Source organism: Lycium barbarum, chromosome 12 (genome assembly GCF_019175385.1).
Source record: "Lycium barbarum isolate Lr01 chromosome 12, ASM1917538v2, whole genome shotgun sequence".
Taxonomy (NCBI): Eukaryota; Viridiplantae; Streptophyta; class Magnoliopsida; order Solanales; family Solanaceae; genus Lycium; species Lycium barbarum.
In genome coordinates, this window is record NC_083348.1 from 68,693,279 (window position 1) to 68,716,488 (window position 23,210).

General features: G+C 35.1%; 2 protein-coding genes, 1 long non-coding RNA gene and 1 other non-coding gene across 6 annotated transcripts; 3 read left to right on the forward strand and 1 right to left on the reverse strand.

Annotated features, from left to right (window-relative positions):
- Window positions 1-25: 25 nt before the first annotated feature.
- Window positions 26-4,649, reverse strand: LOC132624972 (protein NUCLEAR FUSION DEFECTIVE 4-like). Its single transcript, XM_060339732.1, has 3 exons — window positions 4,029-4,649; window positions 1,446-2,380; window positions 26-859 (listed from the first exon to the last, which is right to left on the reverse strand). Exons 1-3 carry the CDS (start codon window positions 4,362-4,364, stop codon window positions 352-354), a joined length of 1,779 nt encoding a protein of 592 aa, XP_060195715.1. The 5' UTR covers window positions 4,365-4,649; the 3' UTR covers window positions 26-351.
- A 2,450-nt stretch (window positions 4,650-7,099) lies between these two features.
- TRNAS-UGA (transfer RNA serine (anticodon UGA)) lies at window positions 7,100-7,181 on the forward strand. Its single transcript has one exon. It is a non-coding gene; the product is annotated as a tRNA-Ser (tRNA).
- A 354-nt stretch (window positions 7,182-7,535) lies between these two features.
- Window positions 7,536-10,476, forward strand: LOC132623822 (uncharacterized). Of its 3 annotated transcripts, none has more exons than XR_009576436.1 (3): window positions 7,536-7,718; window positions 8,139-8,756; window positions 9,934-10,476. It is a non-coding gene; the product is annotated as an uncharacterized LOC132623822 (long non-coding RNA). The 3 variants fall into 3 exon arrangements; XR_009576435.1 differs by having other exon boundaries at window positions 7,566-7,718; window positions 8,649-8,756; window positions 9,934-10,474; XR_009576434.1 differs by having other exon boundaries at window positions 7,598-7,718; window positions 8,654-8,756; window positions 9,934-10,474.
- Window positions 10,477-18,974: 8,498 nt separating this feature from the next.
- Window positions 18,975-22,057, forward strand: LOC132621692 (nuclear transport factor 2B-like). Its single transcript, XM_060336046.1, has 2 exons — window positions 18,975-19,365; window positions 21,791-22,057. Exons 1-2 carry the CDS (start codon window positions 19,069-19,071, stop codon window positions 21,863-21,865), a joined length of 372 nt encoding a protein of 123 aa, XP_060192029.1. The 5' UTR covers window positions 18,975-19,068; the 3' UTR covers window positions 21,866-22,057.
- The last annotated feature ends 1,153 nt before the right edge of the window (window positions 22,058-23,210 follow it).

Genomic DNA, 23,210 nt, shown 5'->3' on the forward strand with positions numbered 1-23,210 from the left:
GCCAGTGTCACTGGACCACAATCTCTTGCTGAAAAAGGATTTACCATTAACAAAGAATATATCAACACTGTTTCAATCAACTAATGGTGATCCACAACCAAAATTTAACAATTTCAAGATTGAGAAAATACAAATATACAGAAATCACTTGCAACACAAATATTGTTTCACTTAACCATGGATTACTTCTGCAACAGCAAAATTAGGCTTATTGTCTTCTTCGTCGTTTGCTCTCAGCTGGAGGTGTTCTGTTGATGGTTTGCAGTTCCACATTATAATGACATTGGAAATGTGAATTGGCTGAAGGTGTCTTTTCTTAGGATGCTTAAATTTCCATCCCTCGAGGATAAATTATGTACGAGACTTTCCGTACATATTAGCGTACACAGTCTTTGTACGGTACACCAGGATCGTGCTTAGAATAGCTGCAATAATACATAGTCCTGACATTATCAAAGAAGTCAAGAAGAAGCAAATGGCACCTTCACATTTCAGAGGTTCATCCGTGTTAAGAAAACTTGTCAAAACCGACGCCAAATTCAACTGTCTAGGATGGCGCTGTTGAGCTTGCTTTTCAGCTTCCATGTCATATATACTACTAGCAATAAGACCTGAGAATACTAATGAACCAGCTGGGTTTGCAAGAGTGAGGAAATTGTACAAAGCTCCAAAATTCCTTAAGCCAAACAATTCTGAAGCAGCCGCTGGCACAATCGCCCAATGAGCCCCATAACCAAGTCCAACCAAAAGAGTGCCAATGTACATCGCTCCAGGCCAACCCATAGCAAAGATAAAATGACCGAAGGCCATTATGACCTGGGCAACAGCCATTGCTGTATGTCTTGGATATGCATTATCCCTGTTTGACAAGGTTTTGTCATGTGTGAGAAATTTCTTAGCATTGTAAGATTTACTTAAGGCTGAATACATCGACAACCCATTGAAGTTGTCAGTATATCTCATTTAGACTATCGAATTACGAATTGTTTGAATTGAGCACGTAATAAAGTGTTCCTATAGACACTTCTGACTCAATTTTGAAAAAAATTCTGCAACATGTTCTGCAATATGTTCTCAAACGCCAATCATGTAGATAAATTAACAATATTAAATATGTCACCTCCTTTAATTATTCGAACTAGCCGAACATACATGCGATTTACAGCTTATTGAGGCTAATATTGATAATTAAAGGAGGTATTTTAAGTGGTTAACTTATCTACGTAATGAACACTTGAGATCACGTACATAAGCGTTTCCAAAATTTGAGCCAAAAGTGTCTAATAAGAATATTTTATCATGTGTTCAGGGGCTTAATTGGAACAAGCCGTACTCCTAGTATTTAAATGAAATATAATGATAAGTTTAAGGAGCAATCAATGTATTCAGCCTTTACTTGAAGATAAGTTAATAGCATTGATGTATAGGAAGTGAATTTCATGTACCTGACAATTATTTCAGAAAAGTATCCACCCCCAATACGGCCAAGGAAATTCCATATGCTGATCAAGGAAACAAAAACATGCGTGTTTTCGTATCCTAAAGATTGGCTCATCTGACCCAAGTTGTCAATGACAGTTAAACCAGATCCAGAACCCAAAAGCATTGAGAAAAACATAAGCCAAAAATCTGCCTTTATTAAAGCTTGCACTAAAGTAAAGTCCTCCCCCCTACGGGGACCTCGTCTTCTTTTGATCCTCACTGCTCCTTCTGCAGCCGCTTGGGCTAGTCTCACTTGTAGTTGAGCGATTCTTTTCTGCCTTTCTAAAGCCGGAAGCAAGTCTACATCCTTCGGCTTCTCCTCTTCAACCTCACTAAATATAATTTCTTGACCACCGTCGTGTTCAGATTTGCCAGGATCTTGTTTCCGTGACTCAGATAGAAGTGCCTCTTCTTCTGGTACTCTCAGCTCCTGAGTGGAACTCAAGGAGATCGGGATCACAATCGGGATTATCAAGAGGCTAAATAGAATAGCTGTGAAGATTATGATAACATTGTGGCTAACATCAATAAAGTCTTCAACAAGCATAACTCCCATCAAGTAAGAAGCCAAAAGGAGGCATATGCTGTAAATAAATGAAAAACTTAGCCCATCAGAAGGCCTGACTTGTCTGTGGCCTCCAACAGGCCTGATTAGAAACATGAGAGCAATAATCACCATTGCTGGTCCAACGGCAATCATAAATATAAGTGAAGCGTGATCCGGGGAATGGATTACTGCATATATCTGAGTTAAAATAGCACCACCTAAGCCAGCAAATCCTTTAAGAATCCCAACCACAGGACCACGGCTTTTGGGGAAATTTTGCACACAAGAGACTAAAGCTGCTGTGTTAAAGTAGGTCTCACCATTTGTTCCTACAAATATAAGAATGCACATCTGCAGAGAAATGGCTACAATTAGGTTAGCTGTTAAAAAAACTAGGAATCCATGATTATTTGCGCTCTAGCAGACATCAATTAGTTATGCTGATATATGTCATGGCTAAGACATTACTCATTAGTCATTATGATGATGGCGATCGTCTGAGAGGAGCACGACGAGTATTGATTCTACAAATATCCCAATGCAAACTGAAAAATATTTGGTACTATGCTCCAATCCCAAGCAAGTAGGGTCGGTTGTATGCGGGGGCGGATTTATGTGGGCTTGAGGGTGTCACCCGAACACCCTCAGCAAAAAACTACATTGTATATATGGTAGATTTTTTGTATTTATGTACATAAATAAGTTTTGAATACCCTAAACAAATGCAAAAGGTTAGCTCAAGTGGTTAAGGGTGTTCAAAATTCACTCTAGTGTCCAAGGTTTGATTCCCAGAAACAACATTATTTTTTTATATTTAGCTTTTGTTAATTTTTTCGGACCCCCTGAGTGAAAATACTGGATCCGCCACTAGTTATATGACTTCTCATAAACTATGTCACTCCACTTAAGCTCATCTCAAACCCATATAATATAAAATAAAAGTAAAATTACTAGAAATTCTTGATAAATCCTATTGGAGATGAGGACATCCAGATGCAATTTACATTAAGCATTTTGAGGAGATTGTTGATATGTCAGTTGTCACATGCATGCTGTCAAAGATGTAGAATAAGCACAGTTATTGAGCAGGCACACTGGGGGAAGGATAAAACTCGGACAGAAGAGCAGTTTTGTCTCTATCTGTTCAGAGACAAATGCACTTCTTTCCTTCAGTAATTACACATTGAAAGGCGGTACCATAAATAAATGCTTGTTTTAAAATTTGCTGTTCGGGGTATCTATCAAATTCTGACCATCAGACGAAACGATAAGGCAAGCTTGACAGGTTATAAGCTGCCAAATATAGTATCGCAACTTCATTTTTACATTTACAAACTTCCTAAAAATAGAAACAGAAAAAAGAAAAGCGGAATTCTTGAACTACATCTACACACAGAAACATGTTCTTCGAGGCCGCCTCAGCTCATGGCTTTTTGGTTAGGCAAGATTTTTTCAGATGAAGTAAATTGAATAAGTAGAACATAGTTAACTGATGCAAAAGCAAATACACTTACTAAATGCAAGAGGGCCACACAGAAAAACTTTTGAGTTTAAAATTAGTTTTATGAGTTTGACAAAGCAAAAAGTTTGATTTAATAATCCCTGATTTAGTGACAACCCTGTTAATTTAATGCATATCATACAAGATAGACCACAATTGACTTCCATTATAAAAAACATGGAAGCTTTGCAACATCCAACTGGATAGAAAAAAGGTATAAATGAAATCAGTGGACAAAGAGATCCTTTTCAAAGAAACTTGTGACCATCTCACCGAAAAGCTTAAGCGGTTAGAGAGAGCATAAATTTATTTTCTTAATTATATTCTCAACACACCCCTTCACGTGTACCATGAGATTGATCTCAGAACCTTTGTCTGATCTGACACCATGTCGAAGTGTGTGTCTATCTAATCTAAGCAACTCAGACGAGACAATCACACAATTACACAAAAATCATAAAGACAAACTTGAAAACTCTGAAGTAGAAGGGTACTCACAACCCATAATGGCAAAGGTGAAGTTCTGCCAGTGACAATAAGCCAAACCCAGCCATACCCAATAAAATTCTGAATAGCACCAACAAGAAGAGCAGCCCATAAAGGCAAGATTTCACACAAAGTACCAGCCAAGAATCCAACACTATCACCCAAGTCCTTAGCCACACCCAATCGAGCAACCTGCTTCTGATTATAATTCAAAGAACTTTTAATTATTGGAGAAATGCTGCCGAAAAGGTATCCAATGCCAGCACAAGTTTGAATCCACATTGCAGCAACGAAAACGAGCCATCTGCTGTTGAAGAAGAAATTGAGTCTTTCTTTCAAATGAACCATCGTGTATAATTGGATGGAATGGTGACAATTAATAGCTTTAGATTTTCTTGAAGTTCAATTCTTGGTTATGAATGAAGTGAATGAATGGAACTGTCTTTGTTGTGGGGAGTGGGATATGTTACGTTGAGTACTCTCTTCACCTCCTCTTATTTTTTTTGATAATAGCAGAGCAGAGTATTAAGGACGTTGGGCAGAAGATATACTGTATACTATTGATGATGTTTTTTTCATGATTGAGGTTTCTTTTTAAATGAAAAAGGTAAAAGAAAAGCGATCAGTCAAAAAGAAAAGGTGGACTCGTGCATAAGGAATGGGAGTATGTATGCGGGTTTCAGAAAAAAGTTGCATGGTAAACAACTTACCTGGATCTTACCAGCGCGGAGCCACACTATGCGGAGGAGGGTGTTCTTCCGAACCTCTTTTGATAAAAAAAAAAAAATACTATTTTTATAAGGTTAAAATTATTTTTTATTTATATATAGTAAATGTTGAATTTCCTCAGACTTCTTCGTATGTTTACTTTTTTATATTTTGAACCCCTCGATGAAAATTCTGATTCCGTCACTAAATCTTAATATAGTGGGTAACAACTTTATCGTTGCTCAAAATGATTCACCCCCTCCTCTCATCATAGGATTATATAGGGGTAAATGATATAGGACATAACACAACGTTACTTTATATTTTTTATACTTGAATCTAAATATTAAATGATAAAAAACATAAAATTTATACTCCTGCTAAATAAAATATTTTAATTTTACTATACATGGTAGTAAGTGCCATTTCATATACCCTTGTCATTTGAGTCAAAGACATATTCTGACACGTCCAATTCACATATTTTTCTTTAGTAAAATTAAGACAAATACAAAATAGTTTGATAATTATAGGAGTATGAATGACTACAAACTAAACGAGATTATTTGATGTTTTCTCTCTATTATACTCCCTCCGTTCACTTTTTATTATCCACTTTAAACTTTTCATGTTGTTTAAAAAATTGTAAATGAAGTGTATAATTTACTAATGTACCCATATTAATTGGTGCATATTTTTATTGGATTTTAAAAATAATTTGAAGTGAGTAATTAATACTATGGGTAAAACAGGAAAAAATAAATTATCTTTTCTTGATATGCTAAAAGTGACAAATAAAAGTAAAAATATATTTTTAAAATAATGGATAAGTAAAAGTGAACGGAGGGAGTATCTGAATAAGTGTGTGTATATATATATATATACACACACAAACACACTTAAAAGTTCGGATCACTGTCCAGAAGCAATTAGGGTAGTTTGGTTAGAAGACAAGTTAGGGAGGTATTGAAGGTATTGATAATGTAAGAATTAGTTATGCAGGTAAAATAATGTCGAGCTTATTGTTCATTAAATATTTATTTTGACATATTACATATTTTAGTATATAATGTATAGTTTTGTTTACTTTTGACATAAAACAAAATTTCTTACTCTTACGAGCATTAGTTTGGCCATTTTAGCATTTTAATCCATGTACTATCTAATACCTACATTCTTATCCCATATTCTATATATCTCGCATAAAATAATATAAATTTCACATAACTTACGCAAGATATTTTATGTAACTTACACAAGATATTATATTTTCGAGGAAAATAAAAAGAAACAGTCTAACATTGTATTAATTATATTAGTTTCTACGTAGAAATTAAACATTATATCCCTTACAATCCAAACCAAACCGCCCCTTAGAGGCATGAGATAGCGACAGAAGGGTCACTCAAATTGAAGGGAAAAAAACAAAGCACAGAGCACTGACGTTATCATGCTTTCAATTTGTGATGGAGATGCTATAATGGTGTCGTCACACCAAGTGTGGCTTTTGCTGCTTTTGTTTGTTTTTCGTGGATCTATTCTCTTCCACTAGTTCATTTCCACACCAATTATATCTTAGTCTAAATGTACAATGACATGTTGCCAAGTTCGTACGTGTCGGGTAATAGGTTCCTCCAATATATACACGTCATTTTCAAAATTTTCAAATAATATGGTTTTTCAATTGTTGCGTCAATTTCATTAGTTAAATGGTTAGAAAACTATTAAGATACGACTCTAAAGCATTAAAAAAAAAAAATCAACCACTGTACATATAATTTTATTATACATTTAAAGCCAACTCGTCCATTAAGTTACACGTAGTTAATAGCTCGTGTGCTATTATTTTGACATTTAATCCACATGCGGACGGAGTATATAGCACTTTTTGTGTTCATTGACAGTAAGGTCCACTTATATGGTCACTCAACTTTCATTCTATTGTATAAAGTAATTAAATTATTTTTTATAACGAAAAGATCGATCACTTAAATTTAACTAAGTATCAAGAAAATTACTAAATTATTTGTTGTAATAAAACAATCATTAATGATTAATTATTATAAATGATAATTTCCATAATAATTTTAGTACTAATATAATGTTGAGTGTCATTGGCTCTTACCTGAATAAAGAAGATGTGGTATGGAACAATCTGCACGAAATTTAGGTTTTGTTTGCTTGTTATATTTAGACCAGTTTTCAGAATTCATCAGCTTAGCTGGACTGGATAAGCTTGTCGAAATTCTCTATAAAAAAAATGTCGGGTGCTTACCAATTTATGCGAAAAAGCGAGCCCAACAAAAATCTGAGATAAATTTGCTAAATGGGGATAGTAAGTTAAATAATTTCAGGTCGTTCCTAAAAACAACATTGTCGATATGTCCGAGTGGTTAAGGAGACAGACTTGAAATCTGTTGGGCTTCGCCCGCGCAGGTTCGAACCCTGCTGTCGACGTTTTTGTGTTTTGTTGCTTTTTGCTGTTTTCATATTCGTGAAAGCATTAACATGAGCGATCTATGGAATTCAAAGGCATAGAGTGGAACTACAAGATTGGTTTGCATTATTTGAACACGCCTATATGGTTTTAGAGTCTGAAATAATTTTTTTGATTACATTCTAATTAATTTAATCATGCTGACAAAAATCTTTTAAACATCAAGAATGATATCTATATTTCTTTTCTACTAGATATAAATGAGAGTTGGGTGGACGAACATTGCACAATTATATGGTACCAAAAGTAGTATAGATTGTACGGTATTGTTGGGCCTCTCTATTCATTCATCAATCACACTTGGACCATCTTATTGCTCAACACGTGTATTGTACTTCATTCAAGCCCTTCAAATTTCCTCTTTTCGATGACACGTTTTTACCCTTTTTATTTGAGTGGGACAGTTGGCTTCCACTTAGCTTTTATTTCCATTTCATTGTACTTCCTCATTGCATGATTCTGAGACTTCCTCTATTGTTTGCTCTCAAGATGCTATGGTGAGGCTGAGCTCTCTATTCAGTACACTTCTGTGTTCATTTTGTTTTCCTCCTTGATCTGATGTTCTTGAAATTTATTTATTTTCTGCAGTAGATCATGTTGTCGTGATCTTTCTTATTAAGTTCTCTCCCTTTTTCACAATAAGTTTTGCTTAAAACTTAGCGGTGAACAACAATTTAGAAACTTATAGATGAGTGATCTATATAGTGGAAATCGCTCAATTCCTTTTTTGCTATTGCTCTAAGCCCATTCTTTTAGAAGTACACTCTTTATTGATAATGAAATTATTCATCTCTAATTCAACTGGAGGACTTGAATGGTTAAATGGTTTCCAATACGAACATTAGCCTTTTAATTTATAAGAGAATAACTAAAGTGAACTCGATGTCCTAATTCTTTTTTCTGATTTCCGGCAATAGAATATAGTTCTTGGTGGTGGAAGAAATTTGAATATGAATGGAAAGCGTGCCTATGAAAAACAAGTATGGATGAACACAAAAACTGATAGCTCATAATCTTTTGAATAAGTGGTAAGACTTTATTACAGTGTTTAGTAAGTGCAATTCATACGAGCAAATTAGTATTGTGTAACTACATTTGTAATATAGTTACTAAGCTTGCAGTTCTTAGTCAGCCCCATTATAGCCTCGGTGTACATATCTCTAACAAAAGAGCTTGCAGAACTAATTAAGAAAAAAGAGAGATACTTCATTTTATATTTATTTGTATTTGTGATTTGCTATAGAGTAGAATCAATCCTTGCTGCTTCAGTTACGAGCTTGATATAGCAAATGATCACGTTTTTAATTGTTGTTGACTGACGTTTATAATTTTAAGCTGTAACAGTTAATTTCGCTACATTTTTCTTGAGGTAATTGATTAAAAATATACTAAGAAAAGCTAATGAAAGGTATGGTCTTTTTTGTTAGGACAGCTAGCGATAAAGTGCTTGATTTCTGGATTGGCAATTTGAAGCTCTTTAACAAGGCCAAAAAAGTTATTTCAAATTTGCTAAGTCAAGATTACTCTTGTCTCAGGTCATACGGACTCTCTTTGTTTTTCCATCTCTATGTTCTTATTTGTACCTTCAAATCTATGTTTACTTTCTTAGGATAATGAATGAAAGGAAAATGGTTGATAGCTGTCTACATTTCATCATGTTTCACCTAGCACAAAAACTTTTTTTAAAAGTATGTACCCCTTTTTTGATTCAATACCCTGGGAAACTAATGAAAGCACCATTTTTTACTTGAAGTATAGTGCTTGAAAAGGAAAATACATAAATGACGATTTAGAGATCCTTCTCTTTGTCAAATTTTAGTTGTGAAGCTCATTTATCTTATAGTAGTACTTTCTGTTGGTGATGGAAATGAAAAAATGTATCTTATTTCTACTATGAGTTGGATAGCGGCAAAAGAAAAACAAAGAGAATCATATTTAGCTGGAGAACCCTCTAACACCAACATTAGCATAGAGATCTTGACATTTTAACTTCTTTTTTGGAATATTCTTCATTTTCAGTTTGCCTGCTTCTTGATGCTTCATTGTCACAAGTAAAACTGAGGGATAAAGGTTGTTTTATTTAATTTTCTCAAGATAATCCTACCACAGCGCGCTAATTCAAGAAAGTCAGAGGGCTGATATTCATTTAGTGAATTTAGCAGGAAACATGAAAGAATGTTACTACTGCTTCTCTAAGTTGGAATGCTATGACTTCATTAAATTTGAATGAGTTGTTTTCAGCTAGACTAGAACAATATTGGCATAAACCACATTGAATGCGTTTGGCCATGAAAATCAAATATTTTACACTTTTTTTGGAATTTTGAGTTGGAGTTCTGTTTGGCTGTAGTTTTTGCAAAGAATAGTTGGTTATTTGAATGTACTGAAAGTGAACATTGAGTTTTAGGTGTTTTCCAAATACAACTTCAAGGTGTACATGGAATTTTCATGGCCAAATCTTGATTTCCAAATAAAGTGAAGAAAATTTCCGGAAAAAAGTGAAAATTTCTAATGGCCAAACGGGTATTAAGTACCTATAAAACTTAAGTTGAATTTAGTGGTCATACGGTTTGAGCATTTTCCTTCTTTGATATACTTGTGCCATTGTACGAATAGAATTGCGTCTTGCTTACAGAGTTTGAAGCAAACATTTTCTCCTTTGCTATAATCTCTTCTGTCTAAATGTTTTTTCGTTCCTGTACTAATGTGAAGAGAAGAAGCATCCAAGAGCACTACAAAAATAGGAACGTGGAAAAGTCAAAGCTGCATGACTGCTCACAATTGCCAGATGAGAAGTTAATGGGGCTACTAATATGTTAACATATATGTATTGAATTTTACAGTGGTTCTAGGTTGCTCTGATTTGGAAAAGCCTTAATTAACAGAAATTGTTAGCTTTGCCTTCGAATATCTGAGCATGGGACTCTACCTGGTAGTGCAATAACTGAAGCTGAGTAGTGGAAGGGCCATGAAAACTGAAGCCTACCTCCACCAGCTACAAAAGCCAGGATACCTCTGTGTGAGCCTTACATTGGTAGAGTTCAATACGTATACGCAAATTGACTGGGCCAAAATTCAAAGCACTTTTGAAGTGGTTAATCTCTCGCCTTAAAGTCGCGTGAAGCTACAATTTTCCTCCTTTGCCTACTGAATGAAAGCACAATTTTTCTTTTGTTACTCCAAATTGCACTGCTACAGTGTCTTTGTGCTCAAATCTTGATTCTTTTTCTTTTTTTTTTTTTTGGGGGGGGGGGGGGGGGGGGGGGTTGTCTTTTTCAATTCTTAGAGAGATTTCTTTACGGGTTCAGCTTATTTGGTAAATATTTGTCTTCCATGTGTTTAACTATTTTGCAGTTTGTGTTGTGAGTACTCTAAGCATATGCATTTTTGTATTCTTTACTCTTTCATTTATATCAGAGTCACTTCATGTACAACTTTTTTTTTAGGTGATATTGTTATTCTACCGTCACTTGGTCCCTGTATACTGTAATTAGAAGTTATAAATTCAAGCAACACTATCATGTTAACTAAAATTGTTGGGCCCCTGCAGCGCACGGGCTGCCCCTTCTGTTTTTTAAAATAAGCAACGATGAGACAAGCAAAGCAATGATGAGACGAGCAATATGATAGGGCAATTAGCAGGAGTTTCCCTTATTCGGGTGGTCTTTAACTTTTGCCCCTCAAATTGCTAGTCTTTAATTTTTGTCATTCGCCTAGAATACCTTAAGTTCTGGGTTTGAATTATGGCTCAAGCATAAAAATAAATAAAAAATTCGCAAGGCAAGGCTTTTGGAAAAAGTTTGTCATATGCAGCATAACTTGCCTTAATGCATAACTAAAATTCTGCCGAATCCGGTAGAGGTTGTCTTATAAGGTAGACTTTTAGTTATGCCAAGGCAACCTCTGCCGGAGACGGCATAGTTGTCTTCAGGCATAACTTTTAGTTATGCCGGATCCGGCATAGGTTGCCTTATAAGACAGACTTTTAGTTATGCCTTAAGGCAATCTATGCAGCATAAGGCAGACTTTTTCTAAAGCCATACTTTGCAATTTTTTTATTTTTTTTTACTGAGCAGGGGTTCAAACCCAGAAGCTCGGGATATTTTCGGTCACTTTTTTAAGCGAAGGACAAAAATTAAAGGCCAACAATTTGAGGGCAAAAATTAAAGACCACCCCAAAAGAAGGTAATTGGCACAAAAAAATGGAGTAACAGTCCTGTACAATAAAATTTAGGGAAAACTACATATATATACATGTTAAGGAGAAATATTTACGAAACGTGACGATAGTTTTCCTTATTTACAAAACATAATGATATATTACGAAACATGACGAATTTGCATATATTTTTCATTTTTTTATTTTTTTTCCAAAAAATATATATATATTTTTAATTTTTTTAAAAATATTTTTTATATATTTAAAAAATATATATATTTTTGCTCAAAGGCTTAAAAATTACCTTAATTTTTTGTGTATGAAAGTTGTATGAAACATGTATGAAATGTGTATATGTGAGCGAAATTTTTAATATAATTTTCATACACAAAATTGTGAGCGAAAACTTTAAGCTTTGAATATTGTATGAAAGTTGTTACAATGTTGTTGTAGTTGTATTAATTTTCCATAAACCTAATATGAACTTTATATATGAAAAATGTGAATGAAATTCTAAGTCTTGAGCGAGATATACACATTTCATACAACTTTCATACATAAAATTTTGAGCGAAAAAAACATTTAAAAAATATTTTTTTTTAAATAAAAAAACATTTAATATATATATATATTTTAAAAAGCATGTTTTGCATAGGGTTTGTAATGTTATGTTTTGTAAATATAAAATTATCGTCACGTTTCGTAAATATTTCTCCTTAAGATGTATATATACGTAGTTGACCCTAAAATTTATATATCGACCCATGTACAATTACAACAACAACGTATCCAGTGCAATTCTATAAGTGGGGTTCTCGTGAAGGCGGAGAGATTGTTTCCAGAAGACTCCCGGCTTAAGTGCAGCAAATCAAAAAAATTATGAAAAAGAAAAATATAATAGTGAAGAAAACATGACAGCTACTATAGAAAGCATTACAGAGCATAGACAGTAACACAACGAAATAATGTGATAGCAGAAAGAAAATAAACAACAGATAGTAATAGATATCAAATGGCAACAAACTACATGAATAGGGCTACTGGTATGACTGACACGGTGTTCTAGACTACCACCATTCCTATCCTACTTAAAAACGAGACACCGCTTAACTACCTACTAACAATCTACCATAATCCACTATCTCTCCTTCTTATCTAAGGTCATATCCTTGGTAAGCTGAAGATGGTGCATGTCATATCTAATTACTTCTTCCCAATACTTCTTCGGCTACCTCTACCTCTTTTCATACCTACCTTATCCAACCTTTCTCACCTCCTTTCTGAGGCATTTGCTCTTCTCATCTTGACATGCTCGAACCATCTCAGTCTTGCTTCCTTCACATTGTCCACCACGGAGGCCAGAATATCATCATTTCTAATCCTATCCCTCCTAGTATGCCCACACATTCATCTGAACATTCTCATATCCGCAACTTGCATCTTCTGAACTTGAGAGTTCTTGACTGGCCAAAACTCCACCCCATGCAACAAGGTTGGTCTAACCACCACTCTGTAGAACCTACCTATGTACAACTAAAGCTTATAAATTAAACTATCGAGTCATTACATATAATTTAGGCTAAAAGTTTTATTGTTAATAAATTTCATTGTTCCCCTTATCATTACCATTTCCGCTATAGCAATTTAGTTTATTACTCCTAAATACTACTCAATTCATACCATTTTATGTGAAGGCGATTGATCGAAGCATGTATGCCAGAATATTATTTTTACAAAAGTCAAAATTATCACTTTAAATGAGTGCTAAAGAAAGTTCCGCACATCTTTCATTTTCTACCTCATTATAAACAAATGACGTTACCAAGAATGAATAATGAAGATGCTAAAAGTAATTAAAAAGGGGAAAACTACGTTTATATACATGTTAAGGAGAAATTTTTACAAAACGTGACGGTAGTTTTCTTTATTTACAAAACATAACGATATATTACGAAACATGACAGATTTTCATATATTTTTCGTTTTTTTATTTTTTTTCCCGAAAATATTTTTTTAAATAATAATTTTTAAATAAAATTATTTTAATTTTTTATATATTTTTTAAAAAAATACTTTTTATATTTTTTTTTTTTTTTTTTTTGCTCACAGGCTTAAAAAATTACCTCAAATTTTTGTGTATGAAAGCTGTATGAAAAATGTATGAAATGTATATGTGTGAGTGAAATGTTTAATATAATTGTCATACACGAAATTGTGAGCGAAAAATTTAAGCCTTAAATATTGTATGAAAGTTGTTACAATGTTGTTGTAGTTGTGTTAATTTTCCAGAAACCTAATATGAGCTTTATACAAAAAATGTGAATGAAATTCTAAGTCTTGAGATATACACTTTTCATATCATTCTCATGCATAAAATTTTCAGTGTAATGTTTAAGCCTTGATCGAGATATAGACACTTCATACGTTCTTCATACATAAAATTTGAGCGAACTTTTTAAGCCTTGAGCAAGATATACACATTTCATACACAAAATTTGAGCGATTATTTTAAGTCTTGAATGTTGTGTCAAAGTTGTATACAATGTTGTTGTAGTTGTATTGATTTTACAGAAATCTAACATGAAATTTATACACGAAAATGTGAGCGAAATTTTAAGACTTGAGCGAGATACAAATTTCATACTGTTTTCATACACACAATTTTGAGTGGATTTTTTAAGCCTTGAATGAGATATACACATTTCATACATTTTTCATATTGTTTTCATACACTAAATTTTGAGCGAACTTTTAAGCCTTGAGCGAAATATACACATTTCATACATAAATTTTTGAGCGAAAAAAATATTTTAAAAAATTAATTTTTAAAAAATAAAAAAATATTTTTTTTAAAAAAAATATTTTATTTAAAAAAAAAATTGTCTTTTTCAAAGCATGTTTTGTATAGATTTTGTAATGTTATATTTTGTAAATATAAAACTATCGTCACGTTTCGTAAATATTTCTCCTTAAGATGTATATATACGTAGTTGTCCCATTAAAAAGTCAAATTTGTTTGTACTAATTTTTAGACAAATTAAAAGAAGGTAAACTTACAGGAATAGCTACCTTTTAGTAGGTTCTTACCTCTAGTAACTACCTTTTCAATATTACCAATTATAGCTATTATTTAATGAACATATGTATTTTAACAGGTATATTTATTTGTTTTCAAATACATAGTGATTTTTTTTCTTTGATATATTTCAGTGATTTTTTTTTGCTATAATGTATTTCTGTGTCTTTTTTTTTAATGCATTTCAGTGATTTTTTTGATGTATTTTAGTGATTTTTTTATTTATTTTTGATGTATTTCAGTGGTTTTATTTTTAATGTATTTCTTTGATGTATTTCAAATACATTGTGTACATTCCAACTACATATGAAGCCAAATACATTCAAATTTTCATGTATTTGAATGGATTTCAACAAATACATTCAGACACAAGACAAAAAAATTTCAAATATGACAAATACACTCAAAAACAGTGTGTTTGGCTATTAACAAAATACACTAAAAAATACACTCAAAAAATACAAACACAAATACATTAAAAAATAGTGTATTTATGAGATGTAGATTTTTTTAATGTATTTGTATTTGGCTTTTACCAAATACGCACAAAAAATACACACGGTCGGATCTGAGACACCACCACCACCAAAAAGCCTAATCTCTCCACCACCACCAAAACCCTAATCTCTCTACCTCCACGTCATCTTCTCCGCCGCCATCTCAAAATCAGTGCCATCCAAACAGCACGGATTAGTGATTGAATACGATTGTGAAGGTTAAGATGTAGGCCCACTAATGCTGATGTGGTATCGGGGAGACAGGATCGGGGGTCGTCAGGGGAAAGGGGGACTCTAGGGAAGGGGTCACGACGAAGAGCATTTGTCACGACCCAAAATAGGGCCACGACGAGCGATCGAGCTTACCCTGCCCGATATCCCAACTTACATTATTTGATCCACGAGGTAGCGTTTTTTTTTTTTTCCAGAAAGTTATAATCACGACACCAAGGTCCACACGTTACTCAAAACGCCTCAAACGTATTACATATATACATACATACATACACCTGCCATAGGGCCAGGCGAGCCCAAGAGGCTTACACTAGTTCTGTACAACAAAATAGCGATCGACAAAACCAAACAGTACCCATGACACCCACGCTGTTCGCAGACTTCTAAAGAGTACGGATTACAAAACATATATACAAAATTATACCAAAGTGAGAACAGCCTCCGGAACAAGTGGAGCTGCCTGACTCCCAACGCTGTCTCCCCCTAAGTAGCTGGATCGCCGGGTCGCGTCCCTGGACCTGCGTGGCATGAAACGCAGCCCCCGAAGACAGGGGGTCAGTACGAAATATGTACTGAATATGTACAGCGAGAATAAATGATAACCATCACGTAATTTAGGAAAGAAGAAATCATAACCACCCCAATACCTGCAGCCTTCGCTGGAAGAATCGTAATTATGTACGCAAATCTCAAGCAGGCTTCAAGTAAATAATTGCAATCTAACTAACATTTTCAAAATAAGTAATGTAATCTAACACACCTCCTTTAAGGAATTAATATGATACAACGTACGTGCCGCTTCCGGCTCAATATCAACAGTAGCCCCATCGGGCAGCCGCGTCCGGCTCAACATCAATAATAGCCCCATCGGGCAGTCGCTTTCGGCTCGACATCCATAATAGCCCCATCGGGCATGATAATAATACTACAGGCCCCTTCGGGCATAACATTAATAATAGTAATAGTAAGATCATAAGTAATAAGTGAAATGAAGTAGTAAAACCTCGAACCCCTTTCGGAGTAGTTTTAAGAGAAAAATAGCTCACTCAGACAAAAGTCGAGGCCGTAGCGCACTCAGGTATAAACTGAGGCCATAGCACACCCGGTGATCAACCGAGGCCATAGCGCGCTCAGACATAGGCTGAGGCCATAACACGCTCAGACATAAGCTGAGGCCACCGCACCCCCCTTGGAGTGGTTTTGAAAAGTCAAGTGATGAAATCTCGCACCCCCTTCGGAGTGGTTTTTGAAATCAGCACACTCAGACATAAATTGAGGCCACCGCACCCCCCTTGGAGTGGTTTTGAAAAAGTCAACCTTATGTTTCCGTCAGCTTGAAAATAATAATTAATAGATTTCAAATATTTAACTTTGTTTTTGAAGTCACTAGTACCACAACCACATTCCAAATAAATTCAATAAAGCAATACAAAAGGGTCTCGGGAATTGCGGGCCCACCTCGGGCCAAGTCGAGGTGTCGTACAAAAATTTCATGCATTAGGCCTAGTGAAGTCATCCAAGAATGTTTCAGGGCAATCGGGTTACGTTTGTGGAAGTTATGGTGGTCTAACCATTTTTTCCAACTAAAGGCACACTTTAACATTCAATTGAATTGAGTGAATAATAACCATTCTCTAGTTCGGATTTCGAGGAGCAGAATTGCTCCCGGGGTCCCGATATCAACCCAGCATACTAAGACATGCCAAAAGAAGGAGGGGACGAGCTTTACATACCTTTCGCGCTTCTTACGCTCGTCGAATCTTAATTCCCGTTTCGTCCAGAATCTACAAATGGTCAAGTTTACCAATTGTCAAATTCGAACTTTAAGATTCCAAACTCAATACATACTTGCCTACCGAAATTTCGGCAGCATTTCCTCTATATATATAACATCCCCGAGACTTAGCTCGACTTAGTTTATCCACACAACAACCCAGGACAACATCAATAACAACAACAAGCATCAAAATACACAATATGGCGTCACTAGCCATCTTTCCGGCATAACATAAAATCTTCCATTCCGACCTTAGACTTCCAAACTAATCTTACCATTTTCACACTCACTACTAATCAAGATCGTTACCACGTCATTTGGAAGAATTTCATGTCATTTCTACAATATATACACAAGATATACAAAATTTCCACCAACACCATAATTCACCTAAACTTCCAAATCACACTACTTTCCTTCCAAGCTTACTAACAACAATCATATTTCACATTTAGAACCTTAATCCCATACTTATATAAAATCATGAAAAATTAATAAAATTTTCTTATAATTACATGTAAGCACTTCCAATGCCAATCCAAGTCATTAAACCTTTATTTGCATCACAAAGGTCACAACTAACAAACTAAATGAACTTGAATTCATTTTTCCTCCACACTAGCATAGCTCACGGCCAACACATCATTACACACACACACGTCATGCACACACACACCATACTTCCATGATTCTCATCTAGTTCTAAGCATTATAACTCATACACTTATTCCATAACACAAAATATAGAATTCATACCTTTTCTTTAAATTCCAACTTTCCACCAACGTGGTTCTTTCGCCAAACTAATTATACCACATTGAAGAGCGTCTTGAGCTTGTTACTAATTCAAGAAGAACAAGATTTTTGGATTGAGATTGAAGGCTAGAATTTTTTTTTCTTTCTTTCCTCTTTTTCTTTCCTTGGAGCCGAACCCTCCCCTCTTTTTTCTTATTCTTGCTTTGTTTCTTTTTTTCTTGAAGGTTCTATGGATAATCACATGTATATATATCCTATTAATTGATTAAATGGTCACATGATCTCCATGTGCCATGGGCTTGGGCCAACCCTTATACTTGGGCTTCACTTTCTCTTATTTTATTTTGAGCCCAATTTATTAAAATCTCGTTTTGTAATTTCCGAAACAAATTTCCAAAATTCCAATTTTGCCCTTGGCCTCCTTTCGTAATTTCACACCAACGTACTCCTAACCTACACCTTCATACCAAGCAAGGTCCAAATATAGCCTCGCCTCTTTCAAGTCAAAAATATTTCGAATCTTCCGAATATGCAAAAATGCCGGATGTAACAACATTGATTGGTGGTTCGATACGGAGGCGGCGTTTGCGACGGCGACGTTCGGTGGTGGCTTCTTCGGCGGAGAAGAAAGCGAATGAGTGGTGAGAGAGATGGAAATTAGCGTTTGGCAGTGGATGAGAGTGGAGGTGGGATGTTGTTATGGTTTGGGTGATGGAGGAAGAACGGCGGAAAGAGGAGAAGAGTAAGGCATAGAGTGCCATGGTGATGGCGGTGAGGTTCTAGGTGAAAGTGGAAATGACTGGGCTTAAACCCTAGAGGTTGAGTTTTGCAGAGAAGAGATGATGAGAGGACGAGGTTTAACTAACACTCTGTTTGGATGATGAGAGAGATTTTTTAGGGTTTTGATAAATAAAAAATCTGAAAGGATAGTGATTGGAAAAAAAGAAAGATATATATACATTCGGGTATATATTTTTGATATAGCCATCCATTGTAATTTAGAAAATTTAATTAGCTACTAAATATAATTAAATAAAAAGATAATTAATATTAATAATTAGGTCTTAAAAGAAGATACGATGAGTAAAAATTTCTTAAAAGAAAAAGTTGTCACAGAAGCCTTGAGTACTAGTAAAAAAGGCTTGATGAAGTAGAGTCCAATCCTCATATTTTGGGCCCTTGAACCACTTTGGCCCTCTTAACCACTCAGAAAATAAGAGCATGGCCCGCAAACCAATAAAAAGGGCACCCATATTCCAGCACCTACACACCTATTGGAACAAAACGAGAGCCAGCAGCGTGCTGTTGGACTTGTGTTCGTTCACCCACCAATTTTCCGATTTGCAAAATGGATCCCGACAGCGTGTCAAAAGCATTTGTGGATCACTACTACTCCACCTTCGATACCAATCGTGCTGGGCTTGCTAACCTTTACCAGGAAAACTCTATGTTGAATTTTGAAGGTCAGAAATATCAGGGTGCTCAAAGCATTGCAGGTAAGCTGACTAGTCTCCCTTTCCAGCAGTGCAAGCATCACATCAACACTGTTGATTGTCAGCCTTCTGGTCCTGCTGGTGGTATGCTTGTCTTTGTTAGTGGCAATCTTAGCCTCCCCGGTGAACAACACGCGCTCAAGTTCAGTCAGGTAATTTTATTACTCGATGTGTTCATTTTAGGACTGATGTCCGATTGATTTTAATTTTCCGTATCATTAGGGTTTAATTTTGCTTGTTTAATTAGATATTAAGGATTGCTCCCTTATTGCGATTGATTATTCGTTGCGGATTTCTTATAGAATATTAATTTTTCCACTAGTACTACTCGATGTGTTCATTTTAGGACTGATTTCCGATTATTACATCGAAGGATTTCCTCATCTCAGATGCCATTAGGGTTTAATTTTCGGTGTCCAGTTTGTTGTTTGGTCCGTTAATTCGATGATAAGGCTTGCTCATTTGTTGCGGATTTCTTATAGAATATCAGATCGGATGTAAGACTCCTAGATTTTCATTTCTGAGCATCAGTGCATTGGAGTGCAATCCTGATGCATGAATATAGTGATTACGGCAAATTGCAATAGACTTGTGTTGGAAAAAATAATTAAAAGTTGTTGGAAACCAAAATTATTAGGATTTTATATTTCAATTCATGTCTAGTTAGGATTTATAGTCAAATTTGTATAGGAATACGTTTTCCAGTTTATAGTCAAAATAGGTTTCATACTATTATAAATAGGGGTGCTGCTAGCTACTTTCAGAACTAGAGATAGTGTGGAGAATTGTAGAGAGCACTCAAAGATTTATTGGAGTTTATGAATAAAATAGTTTCATTCAACTTGTAGTACTTTAAGGAGTCTATAACACCAGTCCACTTTTTAATCATTTGAGGATTGCTTGAAATTGGTGGTCATTTGCGGTAGGGAAATGAGGCCTACTTGAGATTCTCAAGATTTGGATAAGGCACGGGGAATTTTGTTTTTTCAGTTGCTATACTATTTGAAGGGGCAGATTAGTCTTAAGAATCAATGGCTTAATGTTAGATGTGACACAATATACCTGCTAGTATGGCCTTGATCATATCATTGTTTTGGTATGATAGTTGAATTACATGGTGAAGATAGCTCTGCAGTTTCTTTGGAAACTTAACCAGCCATTAAGAAACTTTGGTGAACAAATTCAATCAGAAAAAATAAGCAAAACTATGAAATTTCTTAGCCATCCACATTGCTATTACCCTTATCATTATTCACAACCTCATTGAACAACACAGTGCATTAATGAAAAGTTAAATTGAGAAGGTTGATATGCAAGACTGTAGAAGGGTCGGATACAACTTGTAGACACATTTTGCAAATTATTTTAGCTTCAGAAGCAGTCATAAGATTTCACTAGCAAGTTATGTTTCCGAGGGAGCACTGCGAAGTAACCCATATTGCAGCACCTTCACTAAAATCTTGATGCTTCTGGATTCGTAGAGAATGTTGTCATATATGTTGAAGTTATGTGGATATTATGTGTGTGTATTATATATAACCGAGAAATTCCCCTGGTGGATAATGGCCCGCCCCTCTACCTGTGTGGACGTTATGATCCTGTGATATAGCTGAATATGTTGAAACTGTTTGGCATTGATCTATTATATGTGTGCATATGTGCAAGGATAAAAAGTGGCAAGTAAGTAATGGTGCAGCAGAGCTTTTAAGGAAGAGTGCAATAAGCTTTTTGTCCTAATCGCTTAAAGGGTGCTTATGTGTTGGGATTCTATTTCCACGTCTAGCCTATGAGGGTTTTGTAGCTTTACTTTCTTGTACTGCTTGTTTTTATTCCTGAACAGGATAGTGGTATTATCAAGTTGGTTTTCTGATGTTATCTCTGTTTCTATGAATAGTTTAACAACTACAGAGTATTCAATAGTTGTAGAATATCTTTTTTATGTTTCTTTCTTTGTCATACTTTAAATAATGGTGAAGTATCATGCTTTGACTGGTTTTGAAGTTATTCTCTTGGACTCACATCTAATATTGATTGTTTGGTCTCATTTTGCCACTTTATGTTTTGAAAAACAATTAGCTTTGGCAGACATTATCGCTGAAAGGAAAACAAGAACCAAAACAAAATCAAGCAGTTTTTGCAGAGAACTTTCCTATCTTTCCCAAGCAAAGATTGATTGTTTTCTTCTCTTTCTCTCGTTGTAGCAGGCCCCTATGTTCATTATAAATTAAAGCATTTTTTTAATTGGTGATTTTGGCTCAATAATGTAAACTGGTTATGCGGACAGATTTTCTTGGGTCGTCACATACATATTTAAGGAGATCAGTAAGGATAGTTGTTGATTTTCACTTTCTTTTTTCCGTACCTCTTGCACCTGATCTTACTTTCCAAACACATGTGCTTGCTGTTTGCCTGTTTCAGAAAGAACAAGCAGTGATCAGTTTGTTGTCTGAAAATATTTTAGTATTGAGAGGTTTTATTTTCAAGTTTTTGGAAATTTGGATTTCTGAATTCAATGCTTCGAAGTTATACGCATCTCAAATTTCTAATGTGATACTTCTATTCTTTCGTGGACTGCAGATGTTTCACTTGATTCCAACACCTCAAGGAAGTTTCTATGTGCAGAATGACATATTTCGCTTGAACTATGCTTGAAGGGTTCCGAGTTGAATTGTTTCTTGGTCATGTTTTCTTGATTGATTTGTCAAAAAATTAAACAAGGCAAAGTTAGTATTTTAGCAAGATATTGCTTCCATTTCACAGTGAGTGAGAGACTTGTTTTCCCGTAATGGTTTGGTGACAGTTTGAATTTTATGGAATTGAATGAGGCCTGCCTTCACTGCCTGATGTTATTTTCTTGCAAGCTCCTCTCTCTCTCTCTCACATCACAATTCCTCCCTTTCCCCATGTCGGTCATCACGATTCCTCCCTGCTCAATGCTGCTTATAGCCGATAAACAGAATGATAAGTATGGTGGATTTTGATAAATGAAAAAGTTGTGTTGTGAGTGCTTTCTGGTGTCTTAAGTAGTAGTTGATACGCTGCCTACATCTTCTTTAAGAAAAAAGTTGTCAAGAAATGTTTTTTTTATCAGAGCCTTGGCACTTGCAATTCGTGTTCATGATCATTGCTAAATTTTACTGTAGCTTGGTGAATTTAAGTTTCTGAAGGTGAAAGTAGACCTATAGGATTTGATACCAAACACTTTGACCCCATAGCTTTTGCTATGTATTATAGGAGTCACGTGCCAATATGCAGTCTCTGTGTTTCTTTTTTGTCCGAGGGGCCAAGCAACATCGCCTTTGAAATCCAAGTGAGCACGGACTGCCATTTGCCCTTGATATTTCTCTAGGCCATGGGTGATGGGTATCATGTTTGGTTTTGCCTCTCTTCTTTTATATTCATATGTTTGCGAGATCTCTCTATTTTTTTCCTTTTCTAATTGCTCTCTTTTGTGATTTATTCCCTTTTGGGATCTGCATTATCATACGGGAGCTAATCGCACTAACAAAACACTTCTTTTCCATCATTCTTCTACCTGGCAAAGAAATCCCTAACACCATGTGGTGTTTGATATGAACAGTCGCAGTGTGCTTTTTTTTTTTTTTGGTTCGCATAAAACAGACAGAATGAATTATATTTGCATCTCATTTCATAGGAAACACTACTTCTCTAGGTATAAATCAGATGAAGTTAGTGGTTGTTTTGAGAGATTATGACTTTATCACACTTCAACTTCTACCAGCAAATAATAGACAGATGAGAGGTGGCAAAGACATAAAAATAGAAACAAAGGGGTCAATAGGGAGAAAACCAGCCGGTGCTGGGAAGTACATGTGTGCCCATTGTTCCTTGCTGATTAAAAAAATTACTGATGAGTTTACAGACTTGAGTGGTTTCTCTCATCTATTAGACTAGTTTTTTGAGTGGCTTTTCTCATCTGATAGACTAGCTTCTTTAGTTGAGTTCTCCTGTTCAGTCTATAACAATACAAGTGATT

Bases quoted from the DNA above. Each gene is read 5' to 3' on its own strand.
- LOC132624972 (XM_060339732.1), bottom strand. From the start codon at position 4,364: ATGGTTCATTTGAAAGAAAGACTCAATTTCTTCTTCAACAGCAGATGG. The intron at 2,381-4,028 runs GTGAGTACCCTT...ATTTCTCTGCAG, and splicing joins CACCTTTGCCATTATGGGTT to ATGTGCATTCTTATATTTGT. The intron at 860-1,445 runs GTACATGAAATT...CTTGTCAAACAG, and splicing joins TTTTCTGAAATAATTGTCAG to GGATAATGCATATCCAAGAC.
- LOC132621692 (XM_060336046.1), top strand. From the start codon at position 19,069: ATGGATCCCGACAGCGTGTCAAAAGCATTTGTGGATCACTACTACTCC. The intron at 19,366-21,790 runs GTAATTTTATTA...CGTGGACTGCAG, and splicing joins ACGCGCTCAAGTTCAGTCAG to ATGTTTCACTTGATTCCAAC.